General features: G+C 39.0%; 2 protein-coding genes across 11 annotated transcripts; both read left to right on the forward strand.

Moving 5' to 3' along the window:
- The first annotated feature begins 3,202 nt into the window (after positions 1-3,202).
- On the forward strand, positions 3,203-12,435 carry LOC103707904 (uncharacterized). Of its 10 annotated transcripts, none has more exons than XR_003385890.3 (7): positions 3,203-3,387; positions 3,550-3,626; positions 6,353-7,390; positions 8,538-9,405; positions 11,478-11,633; positions 12,026-12,172; positions 12,265-12,435. XR_003385890.3 is itself a non-coding variant. In XM_008792613.4 (5 exons), exons 3-5 carry the CDS (start codon positions 6,422-6,424, stop codon positions 12,070-12,072), a joined length of 1,884 nt encoding a protein of 627 aa, XP_008790835.1. In that variant the 5' UTR covers positions 3,203-3,387; positions 3,550-3,626; positions 6,353-6,421; the 3' UTR covers positions 12,073-12,435. The 10 variants fall into 10 exon arrangements, 2 of the variants coding, with proteins under 2 accessions (XP_008790835.1, XP_088568113.1); XR_015973772.1 differs by having other exon boundaries at positions 12,343-12,435; XR_003385889.3 differs by having other exon boundaries at positions 12,026-12,435.
- A 1,842-nt stretch (positions 12,436-14,277) lies between these two features.
- LOC103707903 (uncharacterized) lies at positions 14,278-15,211 on the forward strand. The gene has a single exon (XM_008792612.4). The coding sequence runs from the start codon at positions 14,425-14,427 to the stop codon at positions 14,992-14,994; it is 570 nt and encodes a 189-aa protein (XP_008790834.1). The 5' UTR covers positions 14,278-14,424; the 3' UTR covers positions 14,995-15,211.
- Positions 15,212-21,947: the final 6,736 nt, after the last annotated feature.

Consider the following 21,947-nt stretch of genomic DNA (forward strand, 5'->3'; position numbering starts at 1 on the left):
TTTTATGGATTGAAAATTAAAGTTCTTTTTCTCTAAAAATATTATAAAGCCTAGATAATGTTTTTTTTTACCATTTATATGGTAGATATTTTATATATTTTTTTAAAAAATAAATGCTCAACTAAATATAAGTCACTCTGAATTGTATTATTTTTTTATTATTCATTAAAAATATCAAAACTAATTTTTTAGACATAAATTAATTTTTCAAAAAATAATGATGGAAAAAAATTTCTTAAATCAAATGAATTTTAAATTATATGAAGAAGTCATTGGAAAAAATAAAAAAATTAGGATTTCTCCTACGGCCATGTTTAAAATAATAATAATAATAATAACGATTGGCATCCTTCTTGTTCGGGATCGGACAGAGGAACACCGAGTCAACAACTATCCATGTATCGCAGAATGATTTGGATGAGTAGGTGTTAATTCCAATTTTAACCATTATAATTGAGGGAAAAAATGCTGAAGAACAGCTGCCACATCAGTACTCGTTTCTTCATTCTCAAATATTCATCACTTATTTGTATAGTAAAACCCAATGTTATATTAGATTTTATTAAAACTTCTACATAGGCTTGCCGGGGATTTATGTAGTACTTCATATGAATTGCAGGTGATATTCGATAGCAGTTGAATGTGGGTGGAAACAAATCCAAGCACCCATGTTCGATGTTGCACCTCAAACACAAATCAAAGACGGATTGCGCTTGTTCCCTTAAAAAGTAAAGAATAACGTGGAAGATTTCTTATAAAAAAATGTAGTTTACCATTGATTCCATGTTGTCCGCAAAAAAGTGATTTAGGTTAATTGATGGGTGACCCAAATAAAAACTATGGTTCATAAAGATATTGGGCGATGGCCTATCTCGGTGTTCTTGATATTCTGATATATAAGAATATGGTATGGAGGTGTGGGGCTCAACCATTGATTATTTGGGCACCTTGATAAGAGAACTTAAAAACTAGATTATCACTTTATTTAGGCTCGGTCTTTTCTCCCATCTTAGTCTAACTCCGATTTAAACATATCTGGATAAGTCTGAGAGTTACCTGTCCTATTATATGACAAGGTAAAATAGGAGAAGGATATAAAGAGATGGCACTAAGTTTGTTTGGAAGCTTACTCTGAAATGGGAGGAGGCTTTATTTCTCAAATTTATCCTCAAGTTGAAGCTCAAGAAGTGGTAATAGACTTATGTTTCTTTCCTTTTACCTCATTCACTCACTTTTCTCGATCTCCTTTTTTTTTTGTCGTCTTTTTTTGGGTGTTCCCATGCAATAATTGTTTAGAACATATTTCTAGTCGTTAGAGATGCTAAAAATAGCTATTAGGAGTGAATATTGTCGTTCTAGTTTCGTAGAAAAACTAGTTGTTACTATTGTCAGACGCATACGGGTCGATTCGAATTCTTCAAGGACTGACTTGTAATCTTCAAAGGTCGACTTGTGAAAGAGCTGTTTTTTGTTTTCTTTCTGTGGCCATTCAGAGTCGACTCATTTATGCTAGAGTCGACTCGTGATTTTTAGGGATCGACTCATCCACTATAAAAACTTCCAAAACTCTTCAAAAAATATCTCTAATGGAAAGCAAAATGGATCGTCCTACCTCAGCGTGGGACCACCCAATTTCAGCCAAATAGACCTCAGCATCGAGCATGTCAGACCTTGGTCCCGTTGAGCGCCAGTTCGACCCCGGACCTTACCAAAGGCCGAGTCAACCTCGGCCAGATCTCTCCACTGTCATGAGCCTGCAAGATCGACCAAGAGTCGAAGAGGCCCTGTCACCTGCAGGTATCTACAATGACGCCCCTCGAGCCGGGCTTGGAGCGCCCTGTAGAATCGACCAAGAGCCGAAGAGGCCCGTCGACCGTAGGTATCTACAATGATGCCCCTCGAGCCGGGCTCGGGGCCCCCTATAGGATTGACCAAGAGCCGAAGAGGCCCCGTCGACCGCAGGTATCTACAATGACACCCCTCGAGCCGGACTTGGGGTGCCCTGCAGGATCGACCAAGAGCCGAAGAGGCCTCGTCGACCGCAAGTATCTACAATGATGCGCCTCGAGCCTGCCCTGCAGGATCGACCAAAAGTCGAAGAGGCCCTGTCGACCGCATGTATCCACAATAATGCCCTAGCCCGAGCTCGGGGCGCCCTACCGAGCTGACTTCAGAGCCTAGGAGGCTGAGCCGACCTCAGAGTCCGCCGAGCTGACCTCACCGAACATATGTCATAGCCCTCTAAGTCAGCCTGACCTCAATGCTCATCAAGCTAACTTCACCAAGTAAAGGTTGCGGCTCTAAGCGAGTCTGATCTCGCCTACGGCCGCATACACGTGCGCACCTATGCACGCCCCTACGCCCGCATACGTGGCTGTACATAAAAACCTCACCGCGCCATGCTTTGTTTGCTAGCCACTCTATGACATGACGACCAGGAGCCATACCTTGCTGCCAAGGGCCATACCTTGTTAACGCCTGCAACGCCATACTGTGCGCAAGAACAACTTAAAACTTATGCCCCAAGCAAGCCGTGGCCACGCGCCACCTGGCCTTTGCCATTCCCTCCCATAATGAGACGGGTCATACCTCGGCCGCCTGAGCACCTCCGCGAGAACTATAAATAACCCCATCAGGTGACACTTAAAAGACTTTTGGTTGCTCCAGCTAAGATTCACTCTAACTTAATCATTGGAGGGCTTCCACCGGAATCCCACTAGTGAGACTTTGTGCAGGTTCGCCAGCGCGCAGGAAGAGACGTCCTTCTTCCATCCGGACCGGTAGCTTCTCCGACTCCTCCGGCGTGGTCCCCCTCGGGCCGAATTTGAACCACAACAATCTCCAACTCATTGAGCTCCCTATACAACAAATTAACCACTCTAAAAATACAAAATTATAGTATAACCAATAATAATTTATAAAGTATATATATATAATAGATTTATAAAATATCCATATAATTTTATATATTTATATGGATATACATAAAAGAATAATTTATAAAATATGTGTAAATAGTAAAATACATATATGTGATTTTAAATATTTATAAAAGTCCATATGTGAAAAATCCTTCATAAAAATGATTGCAACGCCGTCCAAAAACAAAATTTGCTCTTCCCCCTTATGGCAAAAAAATAAAATAAAATATTTTTAAAAGAAAATAAAATAAAAAAATGCAAAATAATGTCTAATAGATCTCGTGGATTAAAAACAAAAAAAGGCAGATCTAAGTAGGAAAAAGAAAAGGAGCTTTCCAGAATCACACGAGAAAGGAGGGCAAGCGAGGGCTTTGTCCAAAAGAGTGGCAGAATTTGCAACGTCTGCAACAGTCTACGAGCTTCATCGGGCCTCCGCAACGGCTAAAAAAGCAAGCAGGATCCAGAGGTTCTTCTCGCGTGCCAGAATCCCAACTACCTCTCGCCTTCTTGCCCCCTTTTTCAGTTCTTCCTGTCATTGTCTTCTTCTATCTCTCAATTTCTAGGGAAACAAAGAGGGATTTTGTTGCGCCTTTACATCTTTAGATTTGGTTTCTTTAATTAAATCCAGGTGCGTTAAGATGCTCATTTCCTAGAGAGCTCGGCGGCATGGTTCTGCTTCGCCTTCGTCTCAGTCTTCGTTTGGAGGTATTCAAAATTCCATTTTCCCCTCACTTTTCCTGTTTTTATGTTCAATGATTGAAGGGGCGTGATTCATTTGGTTTCTCGCGCCTTATCTTTCGAAAAGTTCGTTGCTTTCTGATTAGGGTTTGTTATTTTACCCCTTCCTTTATGTTTAGAGTAGTAAGATTGGTTTTTTGAGGTTATTCATATCCGAAAATAGTGACTTTAGTGTACCTGTAAACTTATCTGAAGGAAATGGAGAACGTAGTGGAGGTCAGGGGATGAGGGTGGGGGTGTTCTAAGGTTATCTTAAGCTTATCTAAGTTGTGCCAAGGGCTTGCGGGAAAGGCTATTGCCATAAGAGTTGAGGGTGGGTGGAGAAGGGAGGTGGACTGCTGCAGCCCGGATGCAGTGAGAAGGCTTTGGAGATGGTGAGGGGAGTTTGACTGCCTGTTTCGATTGTGAGCACAGAGATGATGGCTTATTACTGGCTTGAAAGAGGTGGAGGAGTAAAGATAGTTGAAAAAATTATGACGGAATAAGGAGTATAACAAAGTTGATTCTCTCGATCGCACGTTCAACTGCCAATTGCTTTAATCTTTTTTAAATTTTTGCTTACACGGAAAATAAACATTATTCCTCCCCTTTCTCTTCCTCAAACCAGGTCAAGCCTGAAAAAAGAAAGCTCAATATTTGAAAATCCCAGATCCCAAATGGCCAAATCTCAACAATCTATATTTGAAAGAGTTCTTTTGGATAAGAGACTGAAATCATCTACCATTTAAGGATTTGGTTTGACTTAAACTGTTAGAACATTGAAGTTTGAAAGACTAGCAAAACATTGTTGTATTTTGAATCTGTTAGTAAATTCTTTCTTTAATATCTGTACTCGTATTACAAAGCTTTTATTATTTTTTGTAGTCCAAAGCTGTAGGCACTGAATTCTGACTAGTCTCCTTCTCAATTTTCTTTAACTAGTTAGAAATTGCTTCTATGCCACTGATAATTTCCTTTAGCTTAAATGATTGTCCGGTAATTAAGGTCTTTGTGTGTGTATTATATTTCTTATTTTTCTTTCTTTTGCTACCCATTGTTGTTATATTTTCACCATATGCATCTATTATTATACTAGTTCTTAATTGTTGTTTGTGTTGATGCATGAGTTTATAGATTTATATCTATAGACTAGAGTATAAAAATTATGATTGATAACAATCTCAGCATGTTTGTAGAACTATATGTTTTGGAGGTACCATTTTGTTGATGCTTTGTCCAGATTCTGTTTAACTCTTTCAGTCAGTTGGATTAGACCATACCTTTAATCCCATAGCTTATATGCATTAGGCTCATTCATATTAATTTCGTAATAATCCCATAGCTTATATGCATTAGGCTCATTCATATTAATTTCGTGAAGACCGCAATTATATTTTGAATGCTAAACTGTGCAATCTCAGCCACCCATTAGGACTGGCTTAAGAAATTTCTTTTTCCCATATGCATCAGCTGTACACTGTCGGGAGACTTGAATTCTCACACTTTCATTGCTGGTTTTTTGTAGTGAAATTTTTTGATGATTTTTCAAGGGAGATATTTGGAACTAATATGAGCTTTATATTCAATTTTGGAGTAGGCTTTAGCTTGCTCGGACAAAATTTGAATGCTTTAGGTCTATGCAATCTGAGATGAAACAGCAACTTTGGTCACATCTGTAGTGCTTGCAAATGGGAACCTTTTTTCCATTTCCTAGAAAGAACAGCATATGAAAGAGTTAAAAAAACTGAATTCTTTAAGTTGATGTTGGACTTTGATTCCAGGATCTATGTAAAGCACATTGGTTAGGTTGATACGCGAGGCGAGACATCAAACTATCAATAAGTTGGAAAAGAACTTGAGATTTTGGATATTTTAGATGCTTGAAGGAATTGAATTTACTTGAAATGGTTAAGATGTCACCATATATGTCATTGACAGCCAGAAATATCTTCTTGGTTTTCTGACCATACTTGTGCTATATGTGATAATAAGCCATCAATTGGAGTATATTTGTATTTGTGCAGTGGAGTTGCTAGATGTGTAAGAGCATATGGGAAGCATAAGGTGATCATAAGTAGGAACTGTAAACTTTCCGTGAAATCCACATCTGCTGGATCCATCATACAGCAGCCAAGTCACTTAGCTAACATACCATAGCAGTTCTGAACATCAAAGGGAAGTAGATAATCCAGATACTATGCTCTGCAGTTGCACATCATCACTTCCTGTTGAACCAGACATCTTGATTCTTTCTCACTGATGTTGATCATATAACCAGATAATTTTGCTAATTCAGTGCTTTTCTGGTGAGGAGACATGCTATGCTAAGCATTTTCCTTATATGTTATTTTATCAGTTGCTTGTATGCTTATGTTGTAAAACATTCCCATGCTGGACTCTTTTTTAATGCAATATAATTTTATTTGCTTCTATAATATTTTCAGCTCGATTCGTCAAATTATATTAAGTGATACTGCATACTTGTAAAATCTCATCTTTTGTTACAAATCCACCTTTTGCATTAGTTCTGCAATCAGAAAAGGATTTCTCTGTTTGGATTACGAACTTATTATTTCTATCTCACTGCATAGATTTATAAAATAACTACTTGATTATCTGATTTTCATGGTTCTGTCTTCACTTTCCAAGTTAGTTGCTCATCAGTTCATACTTGAATAGTTTGATGCATTAACTTATGTGGTTAAATGATGCAGCTACAACAGTAACCAGATACAACGAGTAATTGAATCAATAAACTGTGGCTAACGGTTGGTCCTTCCATCATGGATAAGATATCACCTGACTGTCCTTACCCAGGATGCTTCTTCTGTGTCATGAAGGAGGGAAATCCAAATAAAAGAAGAACAAGTATACTGAAGTTCTTTAGAGAGCTTCCTTCTCAAGATGATGATGGCCAGGTTCTCCCTATCAGTGGCCTTTGGAACACTGCCATGGCGCATCCAAATGATCCTGAATTTGTTAACTTGGGAATATTTGAATGCATGGGTGCATTGATATGGAAGGGCTTAAAGAACAGGCGTTGGCTTACACATGACCAGAACATATACATCCCCTATTATGCAGCTCATATAATTGGATCTTACACCATGAATATGGAAGAGTTTGCAGAAACTGCGGTGCATGCTGGAGTTATTCCTCCCTTAGTTGAACTTTTACGAGGTAGGCTGACCTGGGTGGAACAAAGGGTAGCAGTTAGGGCCCTGGGACACTTGGCTACATATCCTAGTACATTTCCTGCGGTGGCAAGTCATGGAGAAGTCCTTGAGCTTGCCATTCAGCTGGCGTCAAGTTCTCTAGAGATTGTCTACTCTCACTTTTACCAGTTCATGGATAGGAGACTAAGCTATCACTGCGATCTACTTACACGGGGGATGGGTGGTGTGGAAATGGAGTCCAGGAAAGCAGAGGAATGGGCCAGTCAGTTACAGTGCTGGTCTCTTCAGCTAATTAATTGCTTCGCTTTCAAGCCTGAGTTTCTCCCTGATATATGCAAGCCAGAATTTTTAATGAAATTACCAGGCATGTGGGGTGGGCTTGTCAATGAGAACTCGCCAGCTGGTATTGGTTTACTGCGAACAATTTGCCAACACAAGCTTGGGAGGAGTTCTGTTGCTAACTGTCCTGGTATCATCGATGCACTATGTAATATTGCTTGTTCATCAGATGACTGGCAGTACATGGCTATTGATTGTCTTGTTTGGTTACTTCAAGATCCAAGTACTTGCCATAAGGTACTATGCTATATCTATGTTCCATCCATTATATTTGCTTATCTGCTTTATTTAACATGGTTAGGACAAAGTGCAATTAGAGATGAATCTGGAAACAGATGACCTGGAATGGAATGCATAAGGGTTGTTAGCCTCATAGCGGCATTTTGAGATTTTAAACAATTCCACACACGAGGTTTCTTGTTTGTTGATGTTTGGGACTCTGATTATGAAAACAATGTCCATTTCCTTTAGCTTCTCCTTTCCAAAGGATTGTATTCAGACAAGTGCAAGAGTTGCTTCATTTCTTTATGTGCTGGTTGTTCCTTTCAGGCGTGTAAGATCACCTTCCCAGTCTTCCATGTTTCTAACCTCAAAAAGAATCACCTTCCCAGTCTTCCATGTTTCTAACCTCAAAAAGAATCCAAATTCTAGCAAATCATGATAATGAAGTTTTACCATGTCTCAAAAGATGGACAATTTCAAATTCAGCTATTAGCTAATCTAGATCATCCCATGAAGAAGCTGAAACATGGAGCAATCAGCAGAGTGCTGGTCCAGTGGGCTCATCTTAAGATGCTCCGTGAGAAATCCAGCACAAGCTTTAAGAGCTTTCTCCACAATTCCAAGCTTGAGCAAAATGTTGGATTTAAGGGCAGTATGGTGATGCAATGATTTATTTTCAGAAGAGCACTGCAATTCAGATATAAGATTTGACATGGTTTCATGACATTGCAAAACATGGCCATAGCCGATTATTTCTAGTTGAAAGGTTCTAAACAATCTTAGAGTCATATGCTCATTTTCTGGAGGAGCTATACTCAAATAAGATCATAAATAGAGCAATTATAAGCAAAATGTATCCTATCTCATGCTTGTCCTAAAGTATTAAACATGATAACCTCGATCAACATCTTAAATTCTGTGACTAATGACACAGCAAACATTAGATTGCCCTATTGATGATGCTATTTATGGTTAAAATTAGGAAACTAATGCTCTAAAAGTTCTTGTCCAACTCATGGAGTCATTGACATTTCAATGACAGCATTATTGCTAATCATATACTGTTAACCAGTTACGGATTTTATTTGCAACACATCAAAAGTTCTTTAGTCATAAAATTTATTGTTTTTCTCTGAAGGGTGTTGTATTTGTTGTTTAATAGGTGATAGATAAGGCAGCCCCAGCACTTATAGATTTAGCAGAAATTTCAACTCTTGGTGATCATAAAAGACTTGGGGACAATATTGTTAGCGTCCTTCAAGAATGTATACAGTCACATGGGACAGCACGCAATTTTATCAGCAGCCATACGAAAGAACAAATTGACGAGCTTTTGAGTTCCAGGCAGAGATTAACATGGGAGAAGAATATGCCAAAGGAGGATCTGCATATAAAGCAGGCAGCAGCACTGGTTGTTAAGCTGGAAGGAAATTCTTTATTTTCTTCAGGAAATATTGCAGGAGCTGCATCAAAGTACTCTGAAGCGCTGGCATTGTGTCCCATGAAGTCAAAAAAAGAGAGAGTTGTGTTGTACAGCAACAGGGCTCAGTGTTATCTTCTCTTGCAGCAGCCATTGGCAGCCATTAGCGATGCTACACGTGCATTGTGCCTTCATAACCCTCCTAATCGTCATGCCAAAAGCCTGTGGAGAAGAGCCCAAGCATATGATATGCTTGCTTTAGCTAAGGAGAGCTTGTTAGATGCCATTCTTTTCATTAATGAGTGTTCTCAGTCAAATGATCCCGACCTTTCTTTGAGACAAAACAAAGTTCCTGATTATGCTGAAAGGTTAGTCAAGAAGCAGATGCGTGCTGCATGGCTATTCAGAGAAGCAGCTATAAAGCATGGGGGAGTTCATTGTGAGGGTGATACTGGAGATGTATTTGGCCAAGAGGCTGATGACTCTGAGTGGGAGACAGCTAGCGAAAGTGATATTGGAGATGATGGAAGAGGAGAAGCAGATGATGATGAGAGTGAATGGAAAAATGCTGACTACCGGAAAGATATATATAACAAGGCTGCTACAAAAGGTATCAAAACTCTTTATTAATTTAAAAACACAAAGAACCATGTTTGACTGCACACAATTTAGTGATAACTATGGCATCAATGTACTAAGTGCATACTATGTTACTTCTTTTGTTGAGTTTTGCTAAATGCATTAAAATGAGTAAATTTTTTTTCAGTAATCTATTTCATTGTTCTTTGTATGCCCAAAGAAGCTAATTGATATTAGAATAATATTATTTGTTTCTCTCCCATGTGTTCCATATGCAGCAAATTTACTTAGTGGCACATAATAAATGATATTTATCTTAATCCTCTTAGAAAGTACTGGATGTGTAAATATTTGTCTGGTTTTGGTATGGCTGATGCACATTTGCACATATTCTTTGACACTAGACCAAGGTAATATACCTGAAGCTGTGTTGCATTGAATTTTCATTTCCAGGAGTAAGATCCAATAATAAAGTTAATATATGAATACTTATTTATCTACACCATCTTGTCTCATCTGACAGTATGCTTTGACATAGCAAGCTTCAAAGAATCCCTTTTTTCCTTCTTTTTTTAGTAAACAGGCTTTAGCTTGATTCACAGCAGACTTGAAGGTGCTTCTTGGGCTTGGAAAGTTAACGCCACTCCAGCACTTCCCTGCTTCTGGTCTCACTTCACAACCATTTGTCAAACAATGACCTTACATAACCAATCCGACTTATGTATACCCTACCTAATTAGTTCTGATTGATGGAGCATATCCATTTATGACAGACCTGATTTGCTAATCAAAAGGTAGAAAAGATGGATGCCGTCTGACCTGTTTCTGAGGGGATCAGATTTGGGCAAAAAACGAGGGCTCACACATGTTCAGTTTGGATCATGTGCCCCATGGTCTTTTTGTAGCCCTTCATGATCGTGAAGCTACAAGAGCCAATTTGTGAAGTTATTGAAAGACCAATCAAAAAAAGGTTCATTAATAAACCATGATATCTGATTATTATTACTTTGTGTTAGGAAGCTCCACTTTTAAGGATATTTGCATCTCCTTTCACCTTCTCTTCTTGTCATCTTCGTTCTTGTTTTTGCTTGTGCATGCTTACTTTGGAGCACATCACCTACCTTACATATACCTGAAATGGCATGAAGGGCATTTCTCTTTTTAGAGAAAATGGAAGTGAAGCATAGGAGCTTCCCCACCGATATTACTGTTTTCTGAACATCTAATAAGCCTTTTTGGGAATTATTTGTCCTCTGAAATGAGTTGTCCCAAATCCAACCATCGTTTGCATGAATAGAGAAGTTAGATTCCTAGAGAATGAGGCCCACTAATATTTAATAAAAAACACTATTCTTTTGTTGTGGTTTGTTTCTTTCTTGTTCTTCTTTTAAATATTCTATCAAATGATAATGGCACAGCTGTCCTAAACTAGATCTTGTAGGCTTAAAACATGAGATGGATGTGCTTCTTCTCCTCCAATTATTGTAGTTTGTGATACATGTGTACATATATTCAGGGGAAGAAGCACAACCATCTCAACTATCTGGTGTTGTATATTTTTTTTGTTAATCTAGTTCTTGTGGAGGTCCTAGACTCAACATTCCCTATGTGATAATTTGCAACTTTCAGAAGCTTTTCTTAGAAATATTACATTGATTGCAATCTTCATTTTCTCTAACGCTTTGAGGGGCAGCACATTTTCTCTAGACTCAACATTCCCTATCTGGCTGTAGTTCACTCTCCCCATTTTCTTACCTTTTCACTCAAAACAAGAATCTTTCCATCAATTTGAGAAAAGAATATATGTAACAAATGCTATTGACTTTGAAAGGCATTATTTTTGTTGGAGTTAGGGAAACAATATCAGCAATAAGGCTTGCAAAATATTGAAGGACGATATAAATAAATTTTTCTCATAGTATCATTCAAATTAGATTTGCTGCCTGTCTTAAATTTGGCCTGATGATCATAAACGAATCTGGTCTATTTCTTTCAAATTACACACCATTGTGCATGTTTCTTACCCACTTAAGGTTCTCATTTTTCACTTCGTCATTATGTTTGCACTTCTGGTCTTTTAGTCTTATGTACCTTCATTTCCAGCAACTAAAGCTTCAGCAAAATTTCTACCATCAACCTAGACTACGTTCATTTTTTTATCCTGCAAACTGGAAAACAGCCCAGTGGTTGCATTCCTCTCCTTGGAGGTGGTTCTAAGTTCGACTCCTGAATGGTGCATTCCAAAGCATTTGAACCTAGGTAACTTTTCTTGGATCGGTCTCTCCTCTCTCTCTCTCTCTCTCTCTCTCTCAGTTAAAGAAGAAATCAGAAGAAAGTCATCTTTTCTATTTGGTTGCTCTTAAGTGAATATCTTACTTCTGAACAATAGTAATTATTATGCTAAATATATGGCACTTTAGGCATGAAAGACTATAGTTGATCCCCATTTCCCGCTCATCCACCAAAATAGGTGAATTGTCTCTAAAGTTTCCATAATCGTGCTGCTCTCTTTTTTGTGGGCTAGTGATATTTCATATCATAGAAATGGAAGGATTAAAAGAGCTATAGTCAATTAAGGAGATCTTTACCGTTTTACTTTTATCTATTTCTGTAAACAGTTTATATGATCTTATTATGACCTTTTGAAATAGATACGAGTCATGGATATAATGTGCTGCTTGTGGAAGATGATACATGATTTCCCAAGTGATTAACACGTCACAGACTATGTTAATCGTCATCAGAGAGCTTCTTTGAACCTCAAGTGTGAAGGGCGTTGTTGCTCGGTTCCTTGAAGTGTAAGTACTACTGAGGTATTCAGATCCCTTATTTAAAGTTGAACTGAATAAGAACTCTTTCCCTATTCATTATCGCTGTTGTTTCTCCTTAGAAATATGAAAGCTTTCAAGGTGTTTTTGGTGATGTTATGGGTTGATAAGGAGATCGTTTGCTTTGGAATGGTTGGCAGAGTTGGACTTGTATTTCATTGGATTACTGCTCTTTGGTAAATGTATGCCTTACAAATGAGTACTACGAAATGGTAATCCTTTTACTCTCTTCACTGTTCTTTACGTCAGATATTGCCTTTTATCACTGTTCAAATGAACCAGAATCTAGAATATTAGAATATGTCTCACATATATTTGTTCGAAAATGCCGTATAGTTCATTGCTTTGCTTCTTATCAACACATTATTCTAAGAGGATGCTATTGAGTTCTATTAAAGTTGCTTGTTGCTTTTAAGGGTACGAAGAGATCATTGTTCCAGATTTTTCACCCTATACCAAATTAGTGGGGATTCTTTCTCATTCTAGTTAGGGCCCCAAGTAACTATAGTAGGTCTCTTCCCATACTGGGGCCCCCTGTTATGCTCCACAGGTGCTGCTAAGGGCCTTCTTTTAAACAATTTAATCAATTGATTTCCAACCCATTCTTTCTAAATTTAAAGGCATTTGCCTCAATTCTTTTTTTTTAAACTAATATCATCTACATTGCAACATTTTGGGGCATACAACATAGCTAATGTAAATTTTTTTGTTTTGGTGAATTTCTTCGAGAAAATCTGGTACCATGTAAATATATCTATGGTGAATGGATTTCTTTTCTTATGTTAAGATTACACTTTATCCACATTTACTCATCTCTAAGCAATTTTGACAATAAGAATTAATAATTATTTTGGTATATTCCTTCGAGAAACTCTTCGTGGTAGCATACAATATATTTATGGTGACTGGATTCTCTTTCTCCTACTAAATAAGAAAGTTCAGTGCATCACAGGTCTTAAGCTCATGAGTAAAGTAGCTTTTCTCATATTATAGTTAGAAATGGGAAAAGCCAAGAGCTCTGTAGGTTCGGCTTTTGCCATTCAATGTGATCTTTTAGAAGATAAGCCTCTTGCCCTTGGAACTTATCTCTTTATCCCTTCTAAGGTCTATCCAGAGCATGACTAAGATTCCTTGACATCTGGAAAGCTGAAAGCGCAACAGCCATTGGATATCTGAATTTCTTTAGTGCAAGTTTCAGAAGATGGCTTAATCTTATACAAGCCAAAAGGGTTATGGATGGGATTTTTTATGGTTCACTTTTCTTTTCTTCAAAGTGTTGGCCACAAGTTAATCTCACTCAGTAGCCGCCGCCACTGATCAACTTTCTCACCCATGACATTTGCTCTTATAATAATAGGCCTTAAAGCTACTACAGTTTGAGGGTGCTCATCCTCCTTGGTAGCCAACTAGTGAAATGCCATCTCTGTTTATGGTGTATATTACAGGATTATTCATGGTGGGTCTAGAGCCCAATCCCAATGGACTGAAAGGGAGTTTTAAAAGATAATTAGGGTCACATGACTCATCATATGAGACATGGAGAGCATATGAGAAATGACATACTTTGACATAAATTTGGAAATTAGAAAGATGGCTGCATATTTGTCCATATGGCTCTTGACAGTGCCCAAATAATGTAACAGGTCAGATCTGGTTTTTCATGGACTTGAAAAATTTCTGAGAACCAATCAGTTCTCTATATTTGCAGGGCCTATATGGATTAACATCTCATTAACTGCCCATGTCAAATGAGTGTATTTTTAGAACCATAGTGACTATATGATTTCTCTTAGTCTATACATGAGAATGTATAATGAATTCAATCCCTTCTTCATGTCCATGCAAAATAATAACTGGCTTCATACTTCTATCTGCTCATAATTGATAATTTCACTCAAATTTTATAGGAGCCAGCAATGATCCATACCCAAAAAAAACTCTATTATAGTAACGCACTCCTATTTCTATATGTTCTCTATGGTTATTTGACCTTTGGTAATGCTCAAAGGCCATACCAAAGCCCACGGTTTGCTCAAAAGTGCACATCAAATCAACCGTGATTTGGGTGGTTATTCTTTCGTATTTTCTATCCATATTGTGGCCCCTACCAACACCAAAGACCCTCACCACTTATATAAGAAATCCTCATCAAACCATCTCAAACCCAAGTTATATTCTCTTCTTATTTCTTCCTTGCTCCTTGTCGTTTCATTCTCTTAACCATGTCTCATTCCCTCGAGTGTGAGCTGAAAGTTGGTAGACTAGCAAATTTTGATCTTGACCTCCCCGGAAACCTCTTTGTTCGGTACTATATATTTCCCGGCAATGGGAGAAGGATTCGCGTGGACACCCAAGAGATCCGATCCACGGGCAACCCTCGTTGGAACGAGCTTGCATCATTCGAGTGTTGGGGTGCCTCGGACCCCATTGGAGAGCTACTCGAGCACCAAAGTATTGTGTTCGAGCTGCGATGGAGAAGAACCATGCCAGTTCTTGGAAGGTTCACAGGATCTAAGCTCTTGGGAAGAGGAAAGCTTGCATGGAAGGACGTGTTGGGCACCAGCGACGCGTCGTTGGAGAGATGGGTCAGCTTTGTTACAACAAGTCGAGGATTAAACGGGCTCAAATCGCCCACTTTGTTCATAGAGATGAAGGTTAATGTTGTGAATGTGAAGTACAAGGGGAGGGTTGGCCACTTGATGAGTTTGAAGGACTGTGGTTGTAAGCACTGTGACTGGATTGGAAGTGAGGAGGATATGTTTCAAGCTGCAACGATAGTTGATGGATGGTGACACTACGAGAAAATGGTCAATACAAAATAATTTGCTATGAATTATAGTTTGTCACTAATAAGCACTATAAGGCAGCGAAATAAAATATTTGTGATAAAATATTATTTAAGTAGTATATTAGCAACGAAATTATATTTTGTTGCTAATTTTTGTCGCTACATTTGTGGTGCCAAATACTTCCACTCTAGTCTTTTGGCGGTAATTTTATTCACAATAATTTATGATATTTTTGCAATGAAAAATTATTGTCATGAATAGCATGACTTTTAATGACAATATATTTTTTTTATCATGAATTAGTTATTACTTTTGATGATGATATTAGAATTGTTTTCAAATATATACTTATGGATACAAGAAAATAAAAAGATACTAGCAATTTTTTTGTGACTATTTAATTTTGTCGCTAATATTTTTTATATTTGGCAACAAAATTATGTTTCGTCATAGACGGATTTTTATTTTTTTGGTAAGGATAATATTTTATCGCTAAATATTTATTTTTTAGCAATAAATATTTTGTATGGCTAAATAATATACATGATTCTTAGATCTAATTTTTCACGACAAAATAAATGTTTAAGCAACGTTATTTGCTTACTTTTAGTGATGAATTATTGTACCACGAATTATATATGTGTTAATATTTTGTGTCGAATTACTATTTTCGTCGAAGATGACTTTTAGCAACAGGGTATTGGTTACGAACTTGGCGAAGAAAATTTTTTCGTCACCAAATACTTTAAAAGGTTAGTGCAAAGTTTCCCGTTGAATTCCACTGCATCACTCTTCTCTCAAACCCCAAGATTGGAATTTCGGGTTGGAAAAAAGGTTAGTGCAAAGTGTTGACGATAGCCGGAAGATTAACTCTCATCAATGCAGCAAGGAGAGCCATTCCTCATGTCCACCTCAAACCAGTTCGAAAAACCAAAATGTTTGGGTATAGTTGGGACCAAGTATGCAGGCCTAAGAAGATTGGAGGTTTGGGCCTCACAGATCTAAAAGTTCTGAACCAAAGTTTGCTTCTGAAATGGTGGTCGAAATTCTTCACCGACTCACACATACCATGGCACAACTTGATTCAGACAATATACTCCCACAGCAGAGCTCCTCTGCAGCCCTCAAACTACCTCATAATTAAGGATCGCCTCCCCATTTTGGAGAAGCATTTCTTCAAATCTCTAAGCTGTTCCAACAATTCACAAAACCAGAGGTAAGCAGCGGTCAGCTAACTTCCTTTTGGAAAGAACCATGGCACGAGGAGCAAGCACTCAACACAAGGTTCCGTAATCTCCGAACCCAAGCTACTAACAGTCAACTTCATGAAACCGAGAAACTGGATGTCAAACTTCAGAACTCCCATGACATATATATATATATATATATATATATGAGGCAACCGCAGAATTTAGGCCCTCCCACTATAGGAAAATGGGAAAATATCAACATATACATGCTAACGCTAGGTAGAAGCGTCCGTAATTTTGGCTACTGCGCCAAAATTTGTCGACGCTTTTAAGTAGCGTCGACATGGATGAAACTAAGATGATGTTAATTAACGTCGTTGAAAGCAAATAGTAAAACGATGCTTATAAGTGTCGTCAGATGCCAAAAACTGATGGGTAAGAAAGAGGGTAGATAATGCTTAAAAGTGTCTCGGAATCCTACACGCTAACCTCCTCTTAGCACTGTCTTCCATTTAAACATTGCTTAAACACTAACCTAGGAATCGGGAGTGCTTTGCATGCTGCTTGTGGGAATCGGGAGTTGGTCGCCTATAGTCCAGCTCCTGGCACCCCCATTTCTCACCTATTGTTTGCAGATGACTGCCTCTTGCTCACTCGGGCGAGAGGGACTGATGCGAGAGCCCTTCGGAGGGTCTTGATGGAGTACTGCGAGATGTCTGGGCAGAGAGTCAATCTCCAAAAATCTGCCATACACTTCAGTCCGAGCACGGAGCGGAGGGTGCGACGGGAGGTCAGGGCGATCCTAGGGATGCAGGAGGAGGAGGGGGCCCTGGTTTACCTGGGGGTCCCCCTTACAGGGAGGAGGCTGCAGGTGGCTGAGTGCTCTACCTTGGTGCAGAGGGTGCGGAGCAGACTCGAGGGTTGGAGAGCGTCCTCTCTCTCTATGATGGGCAGATTGACGCTGATCAGGTCAGTTCTATGCTCTATGCCTATTTATTTGATGGCACATACTGTTGTGCCGAAGACTGTACTGGAGGAGATTGAGAGGCTCATGAGGAGGTTCCTATGGGGCTCTGGTGGGGGAGGTCGCGGAGTACATTTGATGGCCTGGGAGAGGGTATGTTTGCCACTGCGGGAGGGAGGTTTAGGGGTGCAGTCACTCCAGGCGCGGCGCGAGGCTCTACTGGCACGACGGGCTGTACAGGTTGTTTTGGAGCCACAGGGCTTTTGGAGCCAGATCATGTTAGCTAGATACGGTCGTGCGGGATTCACTGTACAGGCGGTAGGGGGCCGCAGAGTTTCCTTTATATGGCGAGAGATTGGGCGGCACTTGCCGATGGCTTTGGCTCATACTAGATGGTTGATCGGCGATGGACGGAGTATTGATGTGACTGAGGACTCATGGGTGGATGCGCTCCCATTGAGATTATGGCCGACGATGTTTAGTGGATCGGGGGCAGAGGGACTCCAGGTTTCTGACCTTCTCAGGCCGGGGGCGGCAGAGTGGGATGGTGACAGACTTGACCAGCTGTTTGGAGAGCATTTGGCAGAGCGGGTTCGGGCACTTCCCATTCCGGTGTCTGCAGGTCCGGATGTCAGGGTCTGGAGCACTACTTGCAGAGCGAGTGTCGGGGTTGGTGATGTTTCCCGAGTTATTCAGCGGGAGTCTGTGCCAGGCCTAGATTGTGGCTGGGTGTGGAGGTTTGGGCTACACCAGAGGGCTGCTCTTTTCCTCTGGAAGGTGGCTTGGGAGTGTTTGCCGACGTGTTCAGTGCTGAGCAGACGAGGAGTGGGCCTCTCTCCTCTATGTCCGGATTGTGGGGAGGACGAGTCGGTGGATCATGTCCTATTCCAGTGCGATCGGGCGCGGGATGCTTGGAGGCTGACTGGGATTCCGGAGGATGCGTGGAGTCGGAGGGACTGTTTTTTGGAGAGGGTCCAGCGATGGGCGAGCACCCCTCTGAGGCGCAGGATGGCTATTCAGGCAGCTTGTACAGCTTATCAGATATGGCTGGCCAGGAATGCCCGTGTTTTTGGCGAGGGTAGGCCTTCACCGCGTTTTGTGATGGAGCGGGCCAGTGCTCAGGCAGCAGAGATTATACATGTAGACTTAGCCCATAGACCTTTGATAGCTCGAGACACCTGGGGCCCCCATTCTGCTTCGGCAGCTTCACATAGGGTATTTTTTACCTGGGAGCCCCCACCCCCGAGTTTCCTCAAGGTCAATTTTGATGGCTCAGTCTTGGATGGAGGTAGGAGAGGAGGGGCTGATTTTGTTATCAGGGGACCGAGCTCTGGTGTGGTGGTGGCAGGAGGCTGTCAGATTTTTGACACTTCGGTTCCTGGGGCAGAGCTGCGGGCAGCCTGGATGGCTATGTGCTATGTGCGGCGTGTGCTTCAGGCGACTTCTGTCCTGTTAGAGAGAGATTCTGCTACTGTGATCAGCTGGGTCCGAAAGGGCTCGTGCAGCTATGGGGGAGTTCACCCTCTGATCCATGACATTTGGAATATGGCGAGGGAGGTTAGTTTCCAGGCCATGCATGTATATCGCGAGGCCAATGGGGCGGCCGACTGGGTGGCGGCATATGCTGCGAGCCACTCAGGAAGCACCCTATGGTCAGGCGAGTGTGAGTTGCCCAGAGCTCTTCGGGGCCTTTTGTTTTCTGACTCTATTGGGTGTATTCGTACCCGTGTTGTATGAAATGCCCGTTTCATAAAAAAAAAAAAAAAAAAAAAAAACACTAACCTAGGACGCTTTTAAGTTCAGCTCACAAATGGGAATGACAAACGGACATTGAAGTGGATTCAAACCGACACTTTCTCAAGTGAAACAAATGTTACAACTTCCTCTTGCCCGGCAGAGTCAAATCTTTGTTTGGGAATATCGATCATATGGAAACTACCAACCCAGAAAAAATCAAAATCTTCAACTGGTTATGTTACAATAATAATGAGGTCCTCACAGCTGACAACTTAACAAACAGGCATAAATGTTGGAAGCTGCTGCACGTTACGCGGAAGAATGGATAGACCATTTGTTGCTACAGTGTATTTACTCTCAATAGGTTTGGCACCGGCTATGCTTTAGGGACTACAAGTTCAACCAATGCCAAACTGTTGGTATTTTAATTAAAAAAATAAATAATTTTATCTAATTTTTAGTTTAAAATATTTTTTGTGAGACGCCTCTTTGAGAAGAGATGTAACTCTGCAGAAAAGAATGTTGATTTCTGAAAAAATAAGATGTTTCTGAAACATTATGTATGTTCGGAACTATTGCCGTTGCATCTTGGGGATGAAATCAATCACATTTTTAGAATAGTATATACTCTTCTGACTTTGTTCTAGTAAATTATTTTTTTATAATATTTTTATAAAATAAAAATATAGCAGTTTTTAGGCAAACTATTTTGAACACAAATAACCTGAACGACCTGGGCGCTCATGGAGAAATAAACTAATAAATAAAGATATGTTCGAGCAGTTGATGCCTTGATATGCACATTCAAGGAGTGGAATTCGGCCATTTTCATCTCATTTACTAATTGAGCAAGTTGATTTCGAGCCGAGCATGAGTTTGTTTGCAAATTTATCTTACAGCCCCTAGTCAGACTTGTTATTGCTACGATGAGATGGGCAGTGTCTCGCATCATCATTGGACTGCATAGTTGCAAAAACATTGAAGTTTTTTTATTGCTGACTGTGTTCCAATCTTCAGTTGAGGTTTCCCATGTGCCCTTCCTTGTTGAGTTTTCTGAATTAATGGATGAGACTTCATCCAAATATTCTTAATTTTGAACTTTTTTTTAGGACATTGCTTCTAGGGGGAGTTGTCTTAAAAGTCAGACTGTATTCTAGGACCCTCAGTTAAAGTCAGACCGCCATTATTTTTCTAGTCTTCTGTATTTGTTAAAGTAATTTTCCCATGCTCTCATCTATTAGTAATTGTGTGCTATTATTTATCCTTTTCAATTTTAAGATATATTTTCATAATTAGTTGCTCCCTAAATTTATGAAACTTAATCATAAAAGAATAAGCAATTTTATAAATTATATAAATTTTTTTTAATTTTCTGCAGAAACAATGGGCATGTTACTCTGAAGATTAGAATCTAGAACATGAACTACATTTCTAATATTTGTACACTAACTGCCAAAAATAAAATTTGTACACAAATTTCTCTTTAACTAAGGATGAGTTGGCTCGCAGATTTTAGAACTTATAAGCAATGACCTGAATTAGATATGATTTTCTTCCGACATGGAGACTGCTTGAAAGAATAATCACTCAGAAAATCATTAAAGGGAAACTGTAAAAGCTTGCTAATACCAATACCAGTGCAAGAGGATTCCATCATGGGTGTCTCATCTAAGGTCTTGGCATCTGTTATATCCGAAGGGGAAAGGTTAATCTTCTAGGCATTGTGAGTGATATTGCACACTCAATATGTCTTTCCTCCATCCGCTGCTTTTAATTATTTAACTCTAGATTTTATTTGATTGGAAACCTTGCCTTAGTTTTCAATATTTTAAATTTTCATAATGGTAATGATGGACAGCATAGTATAATGCAATGACATCTAGCACCTGAACAATTTGTGTCACTATATCTTCCACGTTTTTCAGGTAGAAACTTTTTCTCCCATGTTTGAAAACCATAAACTAGCCCCACAATCACATAATACTTAAATGAAAGTGGAAGATAGTAAAAATAATGAGCTTGGATGTTGATAATTACTTTGATGTATTGTTATATAAAGCCAGTCAACTTTTTACGAAGATTCCCCTAAATCACACATGTTTACAACATAGCAAGATATGCTATTTTTTATAAAAAAGATTTATTGAAAGTTGGTTTTTAACCTCTCGAAGAAACTAGGACTGAAATTAGACTGAAAATAGATCGAATATTAGTATATCTATATCTATATTTGTTTTGTTTGAGGAATACGAATATGGATATGAATGTTAGTTAGATACAGAAATTCGTATCCATATTTGTTCTAAACAAATATGAATACAAATTAGATTTCAGAGGCATGCATATAAATACGGATATAACTTGGATAATTAAACTTTATCATCATAGAATTGAAGATATTACTAAGTGGATGAAAAAGTAAGTCAATAGTATATTAATATGGTTATTTATTTTTCTTAAAAATTTATAAACGTTATATAAAATTAAATAAGGTTATAAATAGAATCGGATATTCGAATACGGATTGGATAGTTGTCTATCCATATCTATATTCATTTTTCTTTGCCAGATATAGATATAAATATGGATATTAGTCAAATACTCGAATTTTTATCTATATCCGAATATATTTAGATACGAAAATAAACCCGAACATATGTTATCTGATCTACTTTTATTTCTAAGTGAAACGGAGATTAAAAGTTATAAAAGTTGAAGTGCTAGTGTAAAATATGGAAATTAGTGTTGAGTCGGCTAAAAGAAAATAGTAGAACCAATTAGTAAATATATCAAAGTCTTAAGCCCTCCGAATCCAAGAAATTGTTTTTTTGGGGTACAATCCAAGAAATTATTTGCTCACAAGCTTCTGAAGCACCTACCTTTGGAGGGAGGGCAAAAAAAATATCAATTAACTCTAATGGGTAGACTTCAAGACTTTTCAACTCAGACTTTTAAGGGAGCGTATCTTGTGATGGTTTCATCAAACTGTTAGGATTGTGAGAATAATTTCTCGTTAGCGTACAGTATCATCAGTTGTTGAACGGTCGAGATCAAACAACAGTACG

Source organism: Phoenix dactylifera, chromosome 15 (assembly GCF_051530095.1).
Source record: "Phoenix dactylifera cultivar Ajwa chromosome 15, Ajwa_hap1_PhDact_Kaust_v1.1, whole genome shotgun sequence".
NCBI lineage: Eukaryota > Viridiplantae > Streptophyta > Magnoliopsida > Arecales > Arecaceae > Phoenix > Phoenix dactylifera.

Bases quoted from the DNA above. Each gene is read 5' to 3' on its own strand.
- LOC103707904 (XM_008792613.4), top strand. From the start codon at position 6,422: ATGGATAAGATATCACCTGACTGTCCTTACCCAGGATGCTTCTTCTGT. The intron at 7,391-8,537 runs GTACTATGCTAT...GTTGTTTAATAG, and splicing joins ATCCAAGTACTTGCCATAAG to GTGATAGATAAGGCAGCCCC. The intron at 9,406-12,025 runs GTATCAAAACTC...CTTTTGAAATAG, and splicing joins TAACAAGGCTGCTACAAAAG to ATACGAGTCATGGATATAAT.
- LOC103707903 (XM_008792612.4), top strand. From the start codon at position 14,425: ATGTCTCATTCCCTCGAGTGTGAGCTGAAAGTTGGTAGACTAGCAAAT.